Raw genomic sequence first — 14,897 nt, 5'->3', positions numbered from 1 at the left:
TGCGTACTACTGGTTTCAGAACCAGTAGTTGAAGCCAGTTTGGAACCTGTAGTATTAGGCTATTATGCAGTAGTACAATCTTAAGGTTTTTAGCTAATACAATTGCAATAAAGCATAATACAAACCAATACAAACCATCTAGTGTCAAAGTACTAACGTAGGACTACTACTTATATTCACTCCACTGTGCATATCATGTGCTGAGAAATTTCAAAATCTAAGCTCAGTAAATCAGTGCAGTAAATCAGTGCGTTCAAGGTTGAAGAGGAAAACCTTTTTTTGTCTACATATTGTCGGTGTGGCTCTTGAAAATTACCTGTATTAATTCACAACCCCAGGTGCATGAGTGCATCTGTAGGTGCTTTGGATGCATGCAGGGCGTGCGAGCATAAGATCAAGTAGCTAGCTCTACATCTGCTATTCCTCTCTGAGTTTGTATGGTTTATTCATGTTGCCGTTTCTTACTGCCTGAGTCTTTGCCAATTGACGGTTCACAGCCGCCAGTTCGCGGCTTGCACCATCGCCTCGCTGTCACCTGCATGATGGGATATATGGTGCCGTTGATATTGCGCTGCCTCCTCCTCCAACCGCCTTATTGGTCTTCTTGTCACCCCTGCCTCCAAGACATGTTATCTTGCAGAGAAGCGCCCATGCCCTACGGCGTGGAGCTCGGCGAGAGGAGGGACGGGCAGCGCGGGGATGCGCTCGGCGAGAGGAGGGATGCTCTCGTTTTGTTCTTTTTTTTTTACGTACGTGCCCGGTTCAATTGGTTTTGGAGTTTCTTTTTCTCCCTCTCGTACTACGGCAAATCAAGTTGTAACACTGGTTGAATTATAATCTCACTCTTTCCATATGTTATGTGCTCTAGTATCCATATTAGACTCTTATTGTTTTTTCCATCTGTTCTAACAGATCTAGACTTATAATCCAGTCCCACCAAAATCAACGATGCCTTGGTGGCGATCTAACCTTCTTTGGTTGGATCCAGCGAATTGTGCTAAGGTTTTGTCTTGGAGCTTCCATACCTCTTTTCCGGGTGAAAACCCTTGATTTGACCTTCACCAGTTGGATCTGACGACGACGACACGCCGGTGCTTCCTTCTTGAATGCATTGCCTCGAAGAACCGCCGAACCGGTACCTGAGATCCAGGATGAAAACTGTATCATCGAGCCTTCTCTGGTTGGACCAGACGACGACGATATGAGTGGTATCCCTTGTTGGAGGCGTTTTTACATTGTTTTTCTAGTGGTCTAAAAATCTATCCTTTGCAAGAAGGAAAACACACTGTGCATCTGAAGAGCTATGCATGACTGATGGCTAAGTACAGCATAAATTCCTGCTGTTCAATACCACAATCTAAATTAGGAAACAAGTACATCACGATGAGATTCTCACCGCTATGAAAAACAATAGGCATTCTCAATCATTCTGTCTCACTTGAACCTGGTCAAGTCAAGAGTGACCTCATCTTTGGTGGGCGTCAGGAATTCCCTCGACGCCAGCTCAACGACATCGTCGGTGCCATCCGGATCACCACTGCCGCCGGCGCTGCTCGGCCCTGCCTCGCTGTAGTAGCCGTTTCCATTGGCATTGACATTACTGAAGGATTCGCCTGCGTAGTACCTACCAAGCTCACCGTCCATCGTGTGGTAATCAGCGAATGCATAGTTGAACCTGGTGTAATCATGCTGATGAGGGTCTTGTGTAGCCTGTTGCAGCTGTGGCGCCGGCGCCGGAAGGTACATCGGGCAGCTCAGGTAGTAGTACAGCTGCGGGTCACTGCTGGTGTTCAGGTCCGGCACCAGCGGTCTGCTGAGATTTATCGTCCCCAGGTGGGACGACGACCCAGCCGAGTTGGCGGCACTGAAATTCATCCACATCTCGGGCGGGTTGGAGCTGGCTGCCAGCGTGGGCACGCCCGGATGGACCAGCCCGCTATACGCAGGGAGGTGCGGTGGCGTGTGCACCGTCGGCGGCGCCGTAGGCTTGGGGGCCTGCTGGTCCAGGTTGCGGATGTACTCTTCTAGGACGGAAAACTGGCCGGGTGGCGCCTGCTCGCTCTTCTTCTTCTTCAGTCGGCGTTTCGCCTTCAAGCTGCGCTTCGTCGCGTTCCAGTGGTTCTTCACGGCGTTCTCTGACCGGCCCGGGAGGTACTTTGCGATCGCTGACCAGCGATTTCCGTAGTACTTGTGCGCGTCTATAAGCATCAGGTCGTCCTCCTCGGTCCATACGTCATTTTGCTGTGAAAAGTTAATGTGCACGAATGGTTAGCATATCTGAAAAACAAGTGAATTTGAAGGACATATTAGGTGGTCTGTACTCTGTCCTACAACCTTTAGCCTTTCCAAGCATACATGCACGGTACAACATGTTAAGAAGAGGGGGGGGGGGGGGGGTCTTTGGGGTTTTCAGGGATTTAAGCTAGATACTACTAAGGATTTGGATCTGAACCTCCTATTTAGGGCATGTTTGGATGTCAAAGTATTTACAGACTACAGTATATGTAAACTATGTTTTTTAAAATATCATCCGTGAAATACTACAGTATATGAATATCACAGTTTTTCACAGTATCAGTGAAAACTACGACGTGTTTGGTAGTTGCAGTAATTTGTTTGGAGAATTAGGCTAATCAATATATATTGCACATTTTTATCAAAGATGTGTGCATATCATATTACTTAATCATATTACACGTTATCTTACATGGATAATGTTAAATGATAGATATGTTAGAAGTGCATGCATCTATATATATTGCAGCAAAAAAGTTTCATGTGGCATGCATCTATATATATTGCAGCAAAAAAGTTTCATGTGGGCTTAAGTACATAGGGTCCTCCAATAAAAAAGAACAATAATGAACCATCAACGGTACCAAATAATGCAATGAAGAGTCTACAAAAGAAAATGATATAGTATAACCCGGATACGCGTGTCTGTATAGAATGATGCATGCATATTAGGGGAACACACAAGCAGTGTACGGGAGGGAGCAGTGAAGCTCGGTATTAAATTAAAGAGGGTGTGAGTGGATTTTTAAAAATTCCAAAAATACTCTGGTATTTGATATACTACGGTTTACAAAACATCAGTTTTTGTTGCATCCAAACACCTCAAAGTTTTCAATACTATGGTATTTTTTAGAAACCTTGATATTCCCCCCAAAACTCCAAAAATATTTTGCATCCATACTGGGGCTTAGTGTTTTACTGAACTTTAGAGTGCTAAAATTCAGAGGTTACAAACGAAAGGCCCGGATATTTCCCCCGCTATGTTAATTTCTTCCCTAGTATGCTATGAAAAGAAAACACTTAACAATAAAAATAAAGACACGCAACACCAGAACTAATCCCTGCGGTTTAATGCCCTCCTTTCAAATGGTGGGTCGAAACGATCAGCATTGCTTGCACGTATAAATCACAAGGCACAAGAATTTCCTTCAAAATCATACAGATCAAGCCATCCCCAGAATTTAAAGAGACTGCATACAAGTAAAGCATCGACAGGAAAACACGGGATCGGACCTTGATGTCAGGGCGTAGATGGTTGATCCATCTCTCGCGGCATTGCTTCCCGATCCGGCCTGGGAGAGACCCTGCTATCACCGACCACTTCCGGTCACCATGCTGCTGCACCATGTCTTTCAGTATGCTGCAGAGAAGCATACACATCAAGTAATGCAAGAAGCTTTTTTGGAATGGAAGTAATTCAAGAAGCTGCATCTGAGAAAAATAAAATCTGATTCGGCTTTGTTACTTGTCCTCTTCCACTGTCCACGATCCCTTGAACGGCGCCGGCTTGCCGTCGCTTGGTTGCTGAGCCACCGCAACCTCATCGGGAACAGCATCAACGGTGCCGTAGCCGGCGGCCGCAAGGGCCCCCTCTGGCATTTCGAACCCCGTCGGAGTCATGCCTATCCGCGCCACGAGGGAGCCCACGTCGACAGGGGCGACGCCAGAGAATTGAGCACCACCAACGTGCACAGAAGCTGGCGCCACGCTCTCGAAGCGGGCACCACCATAGCCAGAGCTCCCGAGGTACCTCACCACCATCTCCTCCGCGGTCAGCGGCTGCGCGTACACCTGGTCGATGAACACGGACTTCTCGGCCGCCATCAGCACTACCTCCGAGGTTGGAAGCAAGGATTGCAGAGTCTGAAACTTCGGGGTCAGTAAGAGTCTGAAGAAGTGAAGAACAGAGTGTGTGGGAGATCGAGACTGGGACCCCCGGGATGATATAGAGAAGATCGGTGCCGCATCGGCCGTTTATCTCCTTGCTCACTTTCGCATCCAACGGCCAAGAACTGTCCAAAAGCATAACGTTCCAGCTCTTCTTTTTCTTCGGCTGGGCCTCAGACAGTTGTGGGCTCCGGATGCCTTCTGGCATTGGCCCATACACACGAATTACTCTCCATCTAAAACTGGGCCCCAATGTTCGATACTAGCCCAAGATAGGAAAAAATCGATATTTTTATTTTTTAAATCAAATTATTGCACGTGGATAGGCATAGCTTGTTGTCGTCTGTTTAACGGGTGAAAGATACTTGTAATTTTTTCAATAAATTAGGAATGATTTTTAAAAGAAATTTCTATTTGTTAGAATTGATTGTTTTTAGGTATTTGACATCGCAACACTAACAGAACGATTGCTTGGAGTTCTATGTCACGATGTTGATAGAGAACTAAAGTTGAAAAAATAAACTAGATGGTGTTGGGGAATAACCCTGAAAATGATCCTAGGTATACCAGACGATGAACACGTTGATTTATGTTTCATATAGGTGTATATCAAATCGGACTTAAGAACACCAGGATTTATCTAGGTTTAGACTTCCTATGAGATAATAGCTATACGTCATGTATATTGTCTTATGAATTAGATGAATTTATTACAGAATGTTCATTTCCCTTACAAGCAGTCTTCACCCCTTTATATACCAGGGGCAAAAATGCACAAACAAACGGACCGTGTCAAACCTTGTGGCAGACTTACCCCAGACGGAGCCAACTACCCCTAACCCATCAAGATGTCAAATAGACATGTCTGCTCTGCTTTGGTCATCCTGCACGCCCTATACTATCACCAAACGCCATCACACACATCCGTCAGACCATCCCACAACATTAAATGTTACAAGACGGTTCCCGCAACTCCACACTGCCCCATGATCATGCCTTGTCGAAAGCAAGCACCTGGAGAAGAAAAAACACTCAAGTGGGCAGCATTAAATGAGATTTGACTGGTTAAGTGAGGACCTACTCTGCGACCAACAAGGGATGATCGCATGATCTTGCTTTGCGACCATGGGACTGGTCGCACGAGCCTCGTCCTGGTCGCACGATGCGGTCGTGGTCTTAATAATACCTGCTATCGGCTTACACTTTTTGACATAGGACCTGCCTCACGGGGCACCCCCTATTACACTAACAGTAGCCCCTAAGCTCCCACATGGATATGGTGGGCTGAGTGGTTCATCGCAGGGGTCCGTGGTCGTGCATGTTACATGGTCGTGGACGATTCTGGTCGCACCACTTAGGCCCCAAGTGCTCGTAAGATTGCCTAGGGAGTGGTCGTCAACGCAACCTATATTAATGATCGACTCAAGAATTGTATCCCGATGGGAGGTTAAATGTCCGGAGAGGGAGGGGAAAACGTGGGAGAGAGAAACATTAATTGCTGCTAAACCTGAGGAAATTTCAGTTCCCCACACGTGTCCCTTCGAATTTTGCGCAAATCCGACCCCGCGACGGTTGAGATACCACGATGACCCTTAAAATTGGAGTACCCACGGCTCCCCCACGAATACTTTTGCCATCTTCCATCGCCCCAAGCCTCTTTGTGCTTAGAGCTCGTCATCTCCACCGCCATCTTTATCTTTGTCCTTGCCCTCATAACATCTTACATCGTAATCCGATGGTGCGCATCAGCAGTGATTCCGCCTACCCTAGATACAAGTGCGACACGACAAGGCTAAAGGCATTGCATGAGGCTAACTTGCTCACCCGTCGCCTTTCCACAGGGTACCACGCCAGGGAGAGCGTGCCCACCCCCACCAAGGAGAGATCATGCTATTTGTTTTATTCTTCTTGGCGGGCCTCGTGCTGCCCTTCTCCAAGTTCTTCATCACCGTCATCTCTTTCTACAACATCTGCCACCTCCATCTTAACCCCACCTCCATTCTCATGCTGAGCATTTTTGCTCATCTGTGTGATAACTTCGTCAGGGTTGAGCTATATCTTGACCTCTTCCAGTTGTTTTACACAACCTGGTTGGTTACCGGGCCAGCCACCGGGAGCTACGGGTTCCGCCTCTATGATGGCACTACGTGCTGAGCGCACCAACACAGGTCACCGAAAACTGGTGGGATTCACACGTGACCACCCCAGAGCTACTGACCTTGGCTAGCTTTGAAAAGCCAGGCTGACAGGGTTATACGTCGTCCGCGGCTACATCATACACTGGTTGGGTCCCCTACGGAGGCCAGCGTATCTGACGTTTATGTACTATGGGCTGAATGATGAAAAACATGATCGAGATTCACATGTTACCCTATCGTCGATTCCCTGGTACTGCCCTTTCTTCCAAAATGTGTGCGACCTCTCATACCTCTTATGTTATTCAGATCTTATCGACGATGCCGTCGACTCATCGGTTCGAATCCTAACACCAGGCTCCCTGAGGAAAGACGTTCCTCCGGTCGGTACTCAGAAGTTCCGAGTTCAACCCGAAACCTCCGGATTTTACTATTCATTAGAGGTTTTTCTGTTTTCTTTACATTGCTGATAGCTTGTAAATTTCATAGTTAATTCATACGAACTCCAAAAATCAAGAGACTTTGCGTTAGCTTCCTATGAGAATGAAATAAATGTTAAAATGTTGTAACTCTAAAAATACTTTTTTATAATTAAATAATTAAATGTGTTTCAACTTAATTAAATCACAATTAATTAATACCATATCCTAAAATTATGAAATCACTTGAAAAATTCATGTTATGATCAGTGCTATCTAGGAAAAATATACTTTGGTATGGAAGTGCTGTTTAAATTGTGAAGCTCATTTATAATTGATAGCTAGCTTAATTACGATGCTTTTTGAACATACCTTAAATAAATATTTTATACTATGACCTTTCGCACTTCAATGCATATGATTCTTATTATCTCATATTCTTTACTCAGTAACTCATATCCCATTCAATTTTCATGGCATTCGGTGCATGAACCATAGCATTTCGTCACATTAATTGTGATGCACCGTTATTTCTTTTAGCGATCGACGAACCAGAGAGTGACATGGGTATTCTTGATTTAGAACCTGATTGTGAACCCGCTAAAGTGCACACAAGCATCTAAGCATGTTGCAATATTACTTTGGATCATATGTTGTCTTTAATTTGATAAAGTATGCTATATGTATGTCACGCAAGATAGTTAGTCGAGGTCGGATTTTTAGGAGTATATCCTAATTGTTGCATTACCCTTCCTTGGTATTGTTATCCTTGCATCCATTGTAACCCTGAGTATTGCACTCAATGGTCTAACTTAAAATGAATACATTATGCTTAGCAAGGCTTAGGTCATCGGTAGAATTCGAGCAGTGGTTCGATCATCGTTCACGAGCTTAGGGATTACTTTTATTCACAAAGACAATGATGATGGAGGGATGTGTAAGTTAGTAAGGATGAGGCGAGGTTCAGGCGGGTAATAAGGATGGCTCGAGAAGAGAGTATCAGATGCTATAGGCCCTTGAATCGTTTAAATCGTTTAAGGACCGACCAATATTGTAGTTGCTTTTGGCATTTCCGTACTTACCACATGTCGATATAATAGTAAGATAAGCCGAATACCTTTTGTAGCTATGATCTTTTGGCTTGTTGGCCTATGGTATCGTGAGCATAATAGGCTTGTAGAGGTAACATCATAAACGTGTTGTGGGCATAATAGGTTTGTAGAGGTATCTAGTTTGCTCAAACGTAGTTCTAGCTACCTCCACACCTTTAGGCGTAACTAGGGTGCTCCGGGAGTAGCCCTAGTGGACCTCCACACCTATATGTGCATGTTCAAACGGCCGGGGCTCAATTAAAAAAGATTGATATGGGTACCCCTCGTGTGCACTTTAGCGGGTGACACAAGCCGAATGGTTCTTATATTGTGTGGGTAAAGATGTACCCGCTGCAGGGTGTAAGATCAATTCAAGTTACTACGCTCTTGGCTATGAGCACGCTTCTATCCATTTACATCAATCGTAGAGTTTTCGATATCTGGATGTTGTGATGGTATGTTAGGAAGTGGTTGGTGGTGTTGATATGGTACAAGTTATAACTTTGTTATGTTAAAGATATAAGGGTGTTTTGGTTAGATGTAGATGCTTACACTTGAGTCTAAATCGCTTTTGCATGTAAAATTACTTAACTTTTGTGGCTGAGTCCTTTCTAATACCCATATGCATTTTTCTTGGAGTCGGGCTATCTATAAGTGTCTATTATGGATTAAGTCTTGCGAGTACCTTCGTACTCGCGTGTTTTATTTTCTTTTTAGGTGAAGAAGATTTAGTTTTTGGCTATTTTACACCCATCGATGTTGGTGACGGGCAGGAGTAGTGTCATTCTACCCGTGTGTTGTTAGTTTGGGCTGATGCCTTAGGGCAAACGATGCTACCCATCTTTTGTCATCATGTAACTTATTTCATTGCGTAACTACTCTAACAAATGTTCGGATTATGTATTTTTTAAAGTGTAATCTACTTAAGGACTTGTAACTAAGTGGTTTCATGAGGTCGCAAGTTGTGCTCACCCCTCCGACCACACAGTATGCCCCCCAGTTAGGTGTACATATTTTGAGTTCTTTTCTTGACTCTACAGCTTGTTGTCGCTATAGGTCCTCCACCCCATCAACGACTCTGGTTGAAACTCCTCCTTCGGTGCCTCAGCCGAACATTCCAACCCTGGAGCCAACTGCGATCTTGACGCTGCCTGAAGTGCTCGTTGTGACCCCCGCGCCTTTAGAGCCTATCGGGGTGCTCGCCCTGGCCTCTGACTTGCTCTCACTGGTCGCTAGCCTCCCTGCCTCCATCAGCCAGCTGATCGCTGAAAAGGAGTTGACAAATTGCAGATGCGCTGAATTGGAGAGGCTGGTGGTCGAGGAAAAGGAGGCGAGGCGCGCATTTCAATGGGAGAATGCTGCACTTCAACAGGGGAAAGCCACATTTCAAGAGGAGAGGGATGTGCTTATCGCTCAACATTCCAAATTGATGGGGGATGAGCAGATGACTCATGACTTTCTTCGAACCACCTTTATGGTGATGCAGGGGGCACCTGAGGAGCGTTGGGCTAGAAGCCATTGAGACAAAGGAAGAGTAAGCGCAGGGCTAGGCCTACTCCATCAGTGTCCTGGTGGAGAAGTTCACCCAGCTCCTGGGTATCCTGGCGGTGAGGATAGTGAAGGATGTGGCGAAGGCGTCTAAGATTGCGGCAGGGTATGTCCTTTGGTGCTACCACTGCCGCGATCCTAACTTCAACCTTGAGATCGTCCAGGAGGGGGTCATGATCGGTGGCCCTGAAGCTGAGGCAAAGTTGGAGGCAGAGTGCCAAGGACCACTAGAGTTCGTAGGGTCTCTCTTTTGGGTGGAGACTAAAGAAGAGTAAACACCAGTCTGTAATTTAAGTTCGTATGGTACCTGATTGACCTTCTTCATTTCTTTGACAGGCTTGTGTCGTTGTTGTGGTCGTAGAGTCCCCGAAATAACCAAATCACCTGCTCGCTCTGAGCCCCCAAAATAACCAAATTAACGACCAACGCAGTCGGGAGGTGGTGGCTGAGTGTGAGCTTGGGATTGTGGTTGAGCGAGAGATCCTTCAGAGCGATCTTCGAGGTGCACTAGTCTTGCCACATACTAAGCTGCATGTAGTCTTAGGCTAGCCGAGTAATATCTGACTAGCTGACTTTTGCATACTCTATGACTTGTTTTTGACTAGTTTGTCAGGAGGAACTGCTCGCAGTACAAAGGGACTTAGAGTGGACATCGAGGAGAACAACCAGCGGTGGGCGTACTTCTACAATTGCCTTAGTCGGGCATTCACCCCCTTTGACTTGCTGCTTCTGGCTGCCATCGTTCATGTTCGCCGAACTCTTGGGGATAACATGATCGGTCATATCGACTGGTTTTTCATGGCCTTCGAGGAGGTAGGTGACCTCGAGCAGAGGCTTCACGACTGTCGACGATCACATCTTTGAGGTCAGAGTCTTCGGCGCCTGCCTTGCACTTGCCTACTTCAACGATCACTTCCCCGACCTCCGCCTTGCTCTGGTAGTCTCTGCAGGTTTTGATGGTGTTCAATGGACCACGACGGAGCTCGGTGACCGCACAGACTCATTTCTGTATGCAGCTCACTCCCTTTTTTGGATCGCCCAGTTCAACCCGCTAAGGGGCATCTTTGGATCCTAGGGACACTAAATAAAACCATTAGAACCAGCCCCCGGGTACTATCCGAGCGTTCTTTTTGTATTGAGGACTTGTTTTCATATAAAATTCTCCGTGCTTGTGCGGTGGGCAGGCTCGGCTAGTCGTTACTTTCAGAGGGGATCCTCTCTTTCTGTACCACTCACTAGCTAGATTTGTGGTGCCTCGGGCATCCCGCTTTCCTTTGCTTCGCACCTCGTCATAGCCCTGAAAATTAGCCCTACAAGCCCTTTACTGGCGACCAGCACTCGACCTGAGTTTAGACTTGTGGCCTCGTGGTCGATATCCATCAGCCGCCCATGCCCCTGATACTAAGCAAGCGATAGTTTTTGTTCCTTCTCAATCGATTTGGCACTCACCATGTGAGCGATTAGTCAAAATAAAGTGGCCAGGAAACATAAAAAGGAAAACCTAAATCATTATAGCCCCTGACCGTCTAGTAGGCAGGAAAGCTGCTGACTAGGCGGTCTGACCCTTGAATTGCAAAAACTTACAAGCCGACGGGAGATCGTTCTTGTCCGGGAGATTATGCAAAACAGATAATTTTGTCTTCGAATCAGAAAAACTTATAAGACATATTCCACGCTCATTTGAAAGATCCTGTAACAAAGATAAAAATGGCTCATTTTTTAACAGACGTATACATAGATCTTGCGCAATGGGGCTATGCTCTAGGAGTTGTGCAATTCACGACCATCCTCCATGGCTAACTTGACTGCACAAGGTGGGGTAACAACGACCACTTTGTAGGAACCCTTCCACTTGGGGGAAAGCTTATTTTGGCCTGTCTTATTCTGAATCTGTCTAAGGACGAGGTCGACTATGATCAGTATTCGCTCTTGCGTCTCGATACCTTATTGGTATCGGGCTGCTCGAATTAGAGCATGATCGTGGAACTCTTCGATCAAGTTTATGTCATCCTCCCGTCGCCCCACCTGATCGTCATCCGAGTAGTTGGTCACTCAAGGAGATTGGAGGGCGATCTCGTAGGGGAGCATTGCCTCATCGTCAAAAACTAGGAAGAATGGAGTTTCGGCTGTAACCCTGCTGGGGGTCGTTTGCAGCAACCAGAGTATCGCGAGGAGTTTGTCCACCTAGCGTCTCCATAGCTCTTAAGCCAATGAAAGACTTGGGTTTTGACCCCCTACAATATCATCTCATTTGCTCGTTCGACCTGTTCGTTGCTTTGGGGGTGTGCAACTGACACGTAGCAAACTTTGGTCCCGATCTCTTCGCATTAGTTTCTGAAAGTGCTACTGGCGAGCTGAGTCCCATTGTTCATAATTATGTGGTTCAGACTGCCAAATCACACTACCAACTCTCGTATGAACTTAATCGCTGCTACGGCGGTGATTTTCCTGACAGACTCAGCTTTGATCCACTTAGTGAATTTATCGACTGCCACAAATAGGAATTCAAAACCACCATGGGCCTTAGGGAACGGTCCAACGATATTGAGCCCCCAGACAGTGAAATACCAAGAGAGTGGTATAGTTTGCAGTGCTTGGGCTGGTAGGTTGGTATGTCAGCCATGGTACTGACACGGCTCACACCATTTTACCAGCTTGCAATCATCCTGGAGGGCCTTGGGCCAATAGAATCTTTATCGGAATGCTTTCTCGACCAGAGTGCGGTATGAAGCATGCCTCTGTGGATATCAGAGAGCACAATGCTCCCCTCTTCCCTAGTGATGCATTTTAGTAAAAGGTCGTTACTCTCCCTGTGGTAAAGACGTCCCTCCACCATGGAATATCTGCGGGCTTGCCGCATGATCCTTTTTGCTAACGCATCATCGTCAGGTATCGCCTAATTCTAAAGGTATTTTGAGATATGATCTATTCAGATGGTACCCAAATCAATATGGGCGACCACATTATGGCTGCCTGAGGACTGCACCAACGGAGGTGTTGCCTCCAAACGTGTTACCTCAGGTGTTTCGTTTCCATGCAGAGTATCCCCTTTATGTTAGCCCGAGACCGCAGTGGATGGTCTTGTGAGTCTTTCTTCATAGACTCCGACCGGGATAGGTTCACGAGAAGAAGCTAGACAGGTCAGCTCATCGGCGAGGAAGTTGTACCTGTGGAGGATATGCTTAACCTCAAAACCGATAAAACGTCGCTCCAGCTTTATCACTTCAGTGAGGTATTCCGGCATTGTCGGGTCAGAGCTCTGAAACTTCTTTTGCACTTGGTTTACGACCAATAGAGAGTCCCTTTTTGCTAGCAGGCGTTTTATACCCAGTGTGAAGACTGTCTTTCCTGACAAGAGTCCCTAATATTCTGCAACATTGTTAGTGGTCTAAAAACATAACTGAACTACGTACTTGAGGGTGTCGCCGGTTGGTGATGTCAAGACCACTCCTGCCCCTGCTCCCTTCAGTGTGAATGACCTGTCAAAGTGCATGGTACAGTGCTCGTCCGCCTCTAGTTGTTGTTCATGCTCGGGCTCAAAGGATGACCACTCGGCCATGAAGTCAACCAGTGCCTGGGACTTGATAGCCATTCTGGGGACAAACTGAATATCGAACTCCCTGAGCTCTACTGCCCACTTCGTTGTTCTCCTTGCTGCATCCCTGCTATTGAGAATTTCTCTAATCGGGAGCAAGAAGATTACCTTGATTTTGTGGGTCTGAAAGTAGTGCCTGAGCTTGCGATAGGCTATCAGCATGGCGTATAGCAGCTTCTGTGCCTGTGGGTACCGAGCCTCCGCGTTGTGTAAGGCTTCACTGACGTAGTATACTGGTCGTTGAAGACCTTCTCATTCGACGAACAGGACCACACTCATGACCTATGGGGTAGCTGCAACATAGAGCATGAGCTCCTCGTTTGGTCGATGAGTGGTCAGTACAGGAGGGGAAGAGAGGTACCTTTTGAGATCTTGGAAGGTTTCCTCTGCTTCTGGAATCCACAAGAAGTGATCGTTTTCTTCCAAAGCTTGAAGAGTGGCAACACCTTCTCTCCCGTCCTCGAGACGAACCTGCTCAATGTTGCCACACACCCAATGAGTTTCTGAACTTTTTTAACCTAGTCGGAGATCCCATCTGATCGATGGCTCTGATCTTGTCAGGGTTTGCTTCTATGCCTCGACTAGACACGAGGAAACCAGGCAACTTCCCTGATGGAACTCTGAACGTGCACTTCTCTGGGTTGGTTGAGCCATCATATTTTTTTTAGCTAGGACTGGCCGGAACTTGTCCGGCCAGTGCAACTCTCGCAGCCGGGGTGAGAAAGCGTTTCACCCCATCCCGTAACGGGGAGTCGCTCATCGTTGGGCAGCTCGCAATCGGGGAGAGAGCCGATAGTCTCGTGGCCTTGGTGAAGAGACGAAGGAGTCCGACGTCTCCTAACAAGGGGAAGGTGAGTGGCAAGGCTGCTTACCCTTTTCCTCCTCTCGCTAGGCATGCTATTTCTGTTTCCGGGTGCCCTCTGGCCCTGGATTATGTGACGGAGGTCATGGTGGCGGAGCGAGTCGTGCATTTTAGCAGGTAGACTGCCCTGGCGAGGTGGGGGTCTCCTCGTCTCCCTGCTTCTGAGGGAGCGCGAGTTCCCTCCTGCTACAGAGTCCACTGTGAACCCAGCTAGCCATCATCCCGATCGTTCCTTACGGTGGATGAGGTGGCAACTGCGACGGTCTAGCGTTGGGCGGTCTCTACCAATAAGGAGAGATTGCACAACCATGGCGCTACCAGTGAACCCTTCGATACTGCCACCGGCGGGTGGCAAAAAGTAACTCTGCAGTTTGCAGGTTCTGCGCGGAGCGGTGAGACATCGCAGGGGGGAGCCCCTGGTGCTCGCGTTCCTCGTGCGGCGTGGCAGTCTTGAAGAGGATGCCACCACAATCTCCTCTTCGCATGTGCGCTCCTCTAGGCGATGTTTCTATTGCTGGGGCAAAGTAGGACCTTCCTCGTGCCTAGCGCCAGGCGGGTTTCCTTCTTGGCCTATAGCATAGGGCTCGCCTCCGGTTCCCGCGACACAAGCTTCACTGTTGCCCCCTACTGCATGGGCCACCATGCATACCTCCCTTCCAGGCTCGAAATCCTCACACTCCAGTTCGGTGTCCCATGCTTGGAGCACACCGAGCTCGTTTAGGTCATACCCCATGATGAAGAGCTCACGACGGCCAGGGTCCTCAAAATAGGACTTTGCAGCAGTCGGGGATCCGAACATGGGTAGTCCAACAATAGTATCAATGCTTGCATAATCGCGAAAAAATGCACCCCTACCTAACATGCCAACTGTTGAGAGATAACTCCTGACAATGATCCTAGGTATACCGAACGACTGGCGCGTTGATCTATGTTTCCTGTAGGTGTATATCAAACTGAACTCAAGAATACTAGGATTTATCCAGGTTTAGGTCTCTCGTAGGATAATAACGCTATGTCCTGTGTATTGTCTTATGAATTGTGTAAACTTGTTACAGAATGTCCTCT

General features: G+C 47.1%; 1 protein-coding gene across 1 annotated transcript; it reads right to left on the bottom strand.

Annotated features, from left to right (window-relative positions):
- Positions 1 to 1,434: 1,434 nt before the first annotated feature.
- Positions 1,435 to 14,317, bottom strand: LOC133908077 (uncharacterized). The gene is made up of 6 exons (XM_062350205.1): positions 14,151 to 14,317; positions 13,332 to 13,441; positions 12,789 to 13,218; positions 3,761 to 4,183; positions 3,529 to 3,655; positions 1,435 to 2,241 (listed from the first exon to the last, which is right to left on the bottom strand). Exons 1-6 carry the CDS (start codon positions 14,315 to 14,317, stop codon positions 1,435 to 1,437), a joined length of 2,064 nt encoding a protein of 687 aa, XP_062206189.1.
- Positions 14,318 to 14,897: the final 580 nt, after the last annotated feature.

The sequence above is a fragment of the Phragmites australis genome, chromosome 2, assembly GCF_958298935.1.
Source record: "Phragmites australis chromosome 2, lpPhrAust1.1, whole genome shotgun sequence".
NCBI lineage: Eukaryota > Viridiplantae > Streptophyta > Magnoliopsida > Poales > Poaceae > Phragmites > Phragmites australis.
Note: the sequence above shows the minus strand (reverse complement) of the source record. Positions and strands in the feature narration are given on the sequence as shown.

Bases quoted from the DNA above. Each gene is read 5' to 3' on its own strand.
- LOC133908077 (XM_062350205.1), bottom strand. From the start codon at position 14,317: ATGCGAAGAGGAGATTGTGGTGGCATCCTCTTCAAGACTGCCACGCCG. The intron at 13,442-14,150 runs GTAGCGCCATGG...AACATTGAGCAG, and splicing joins CAGTATCGAAGGGTTCACTG to GTTCGTCTCGAGGACGGGAG. The intron at 4,184-12,788 runs GTACGTAGTTCA...TCACTTCTTCAG, and splicing joins CCAACCGGCGACACCCTCAA to ACTCTTACTGACCCCGAAGT.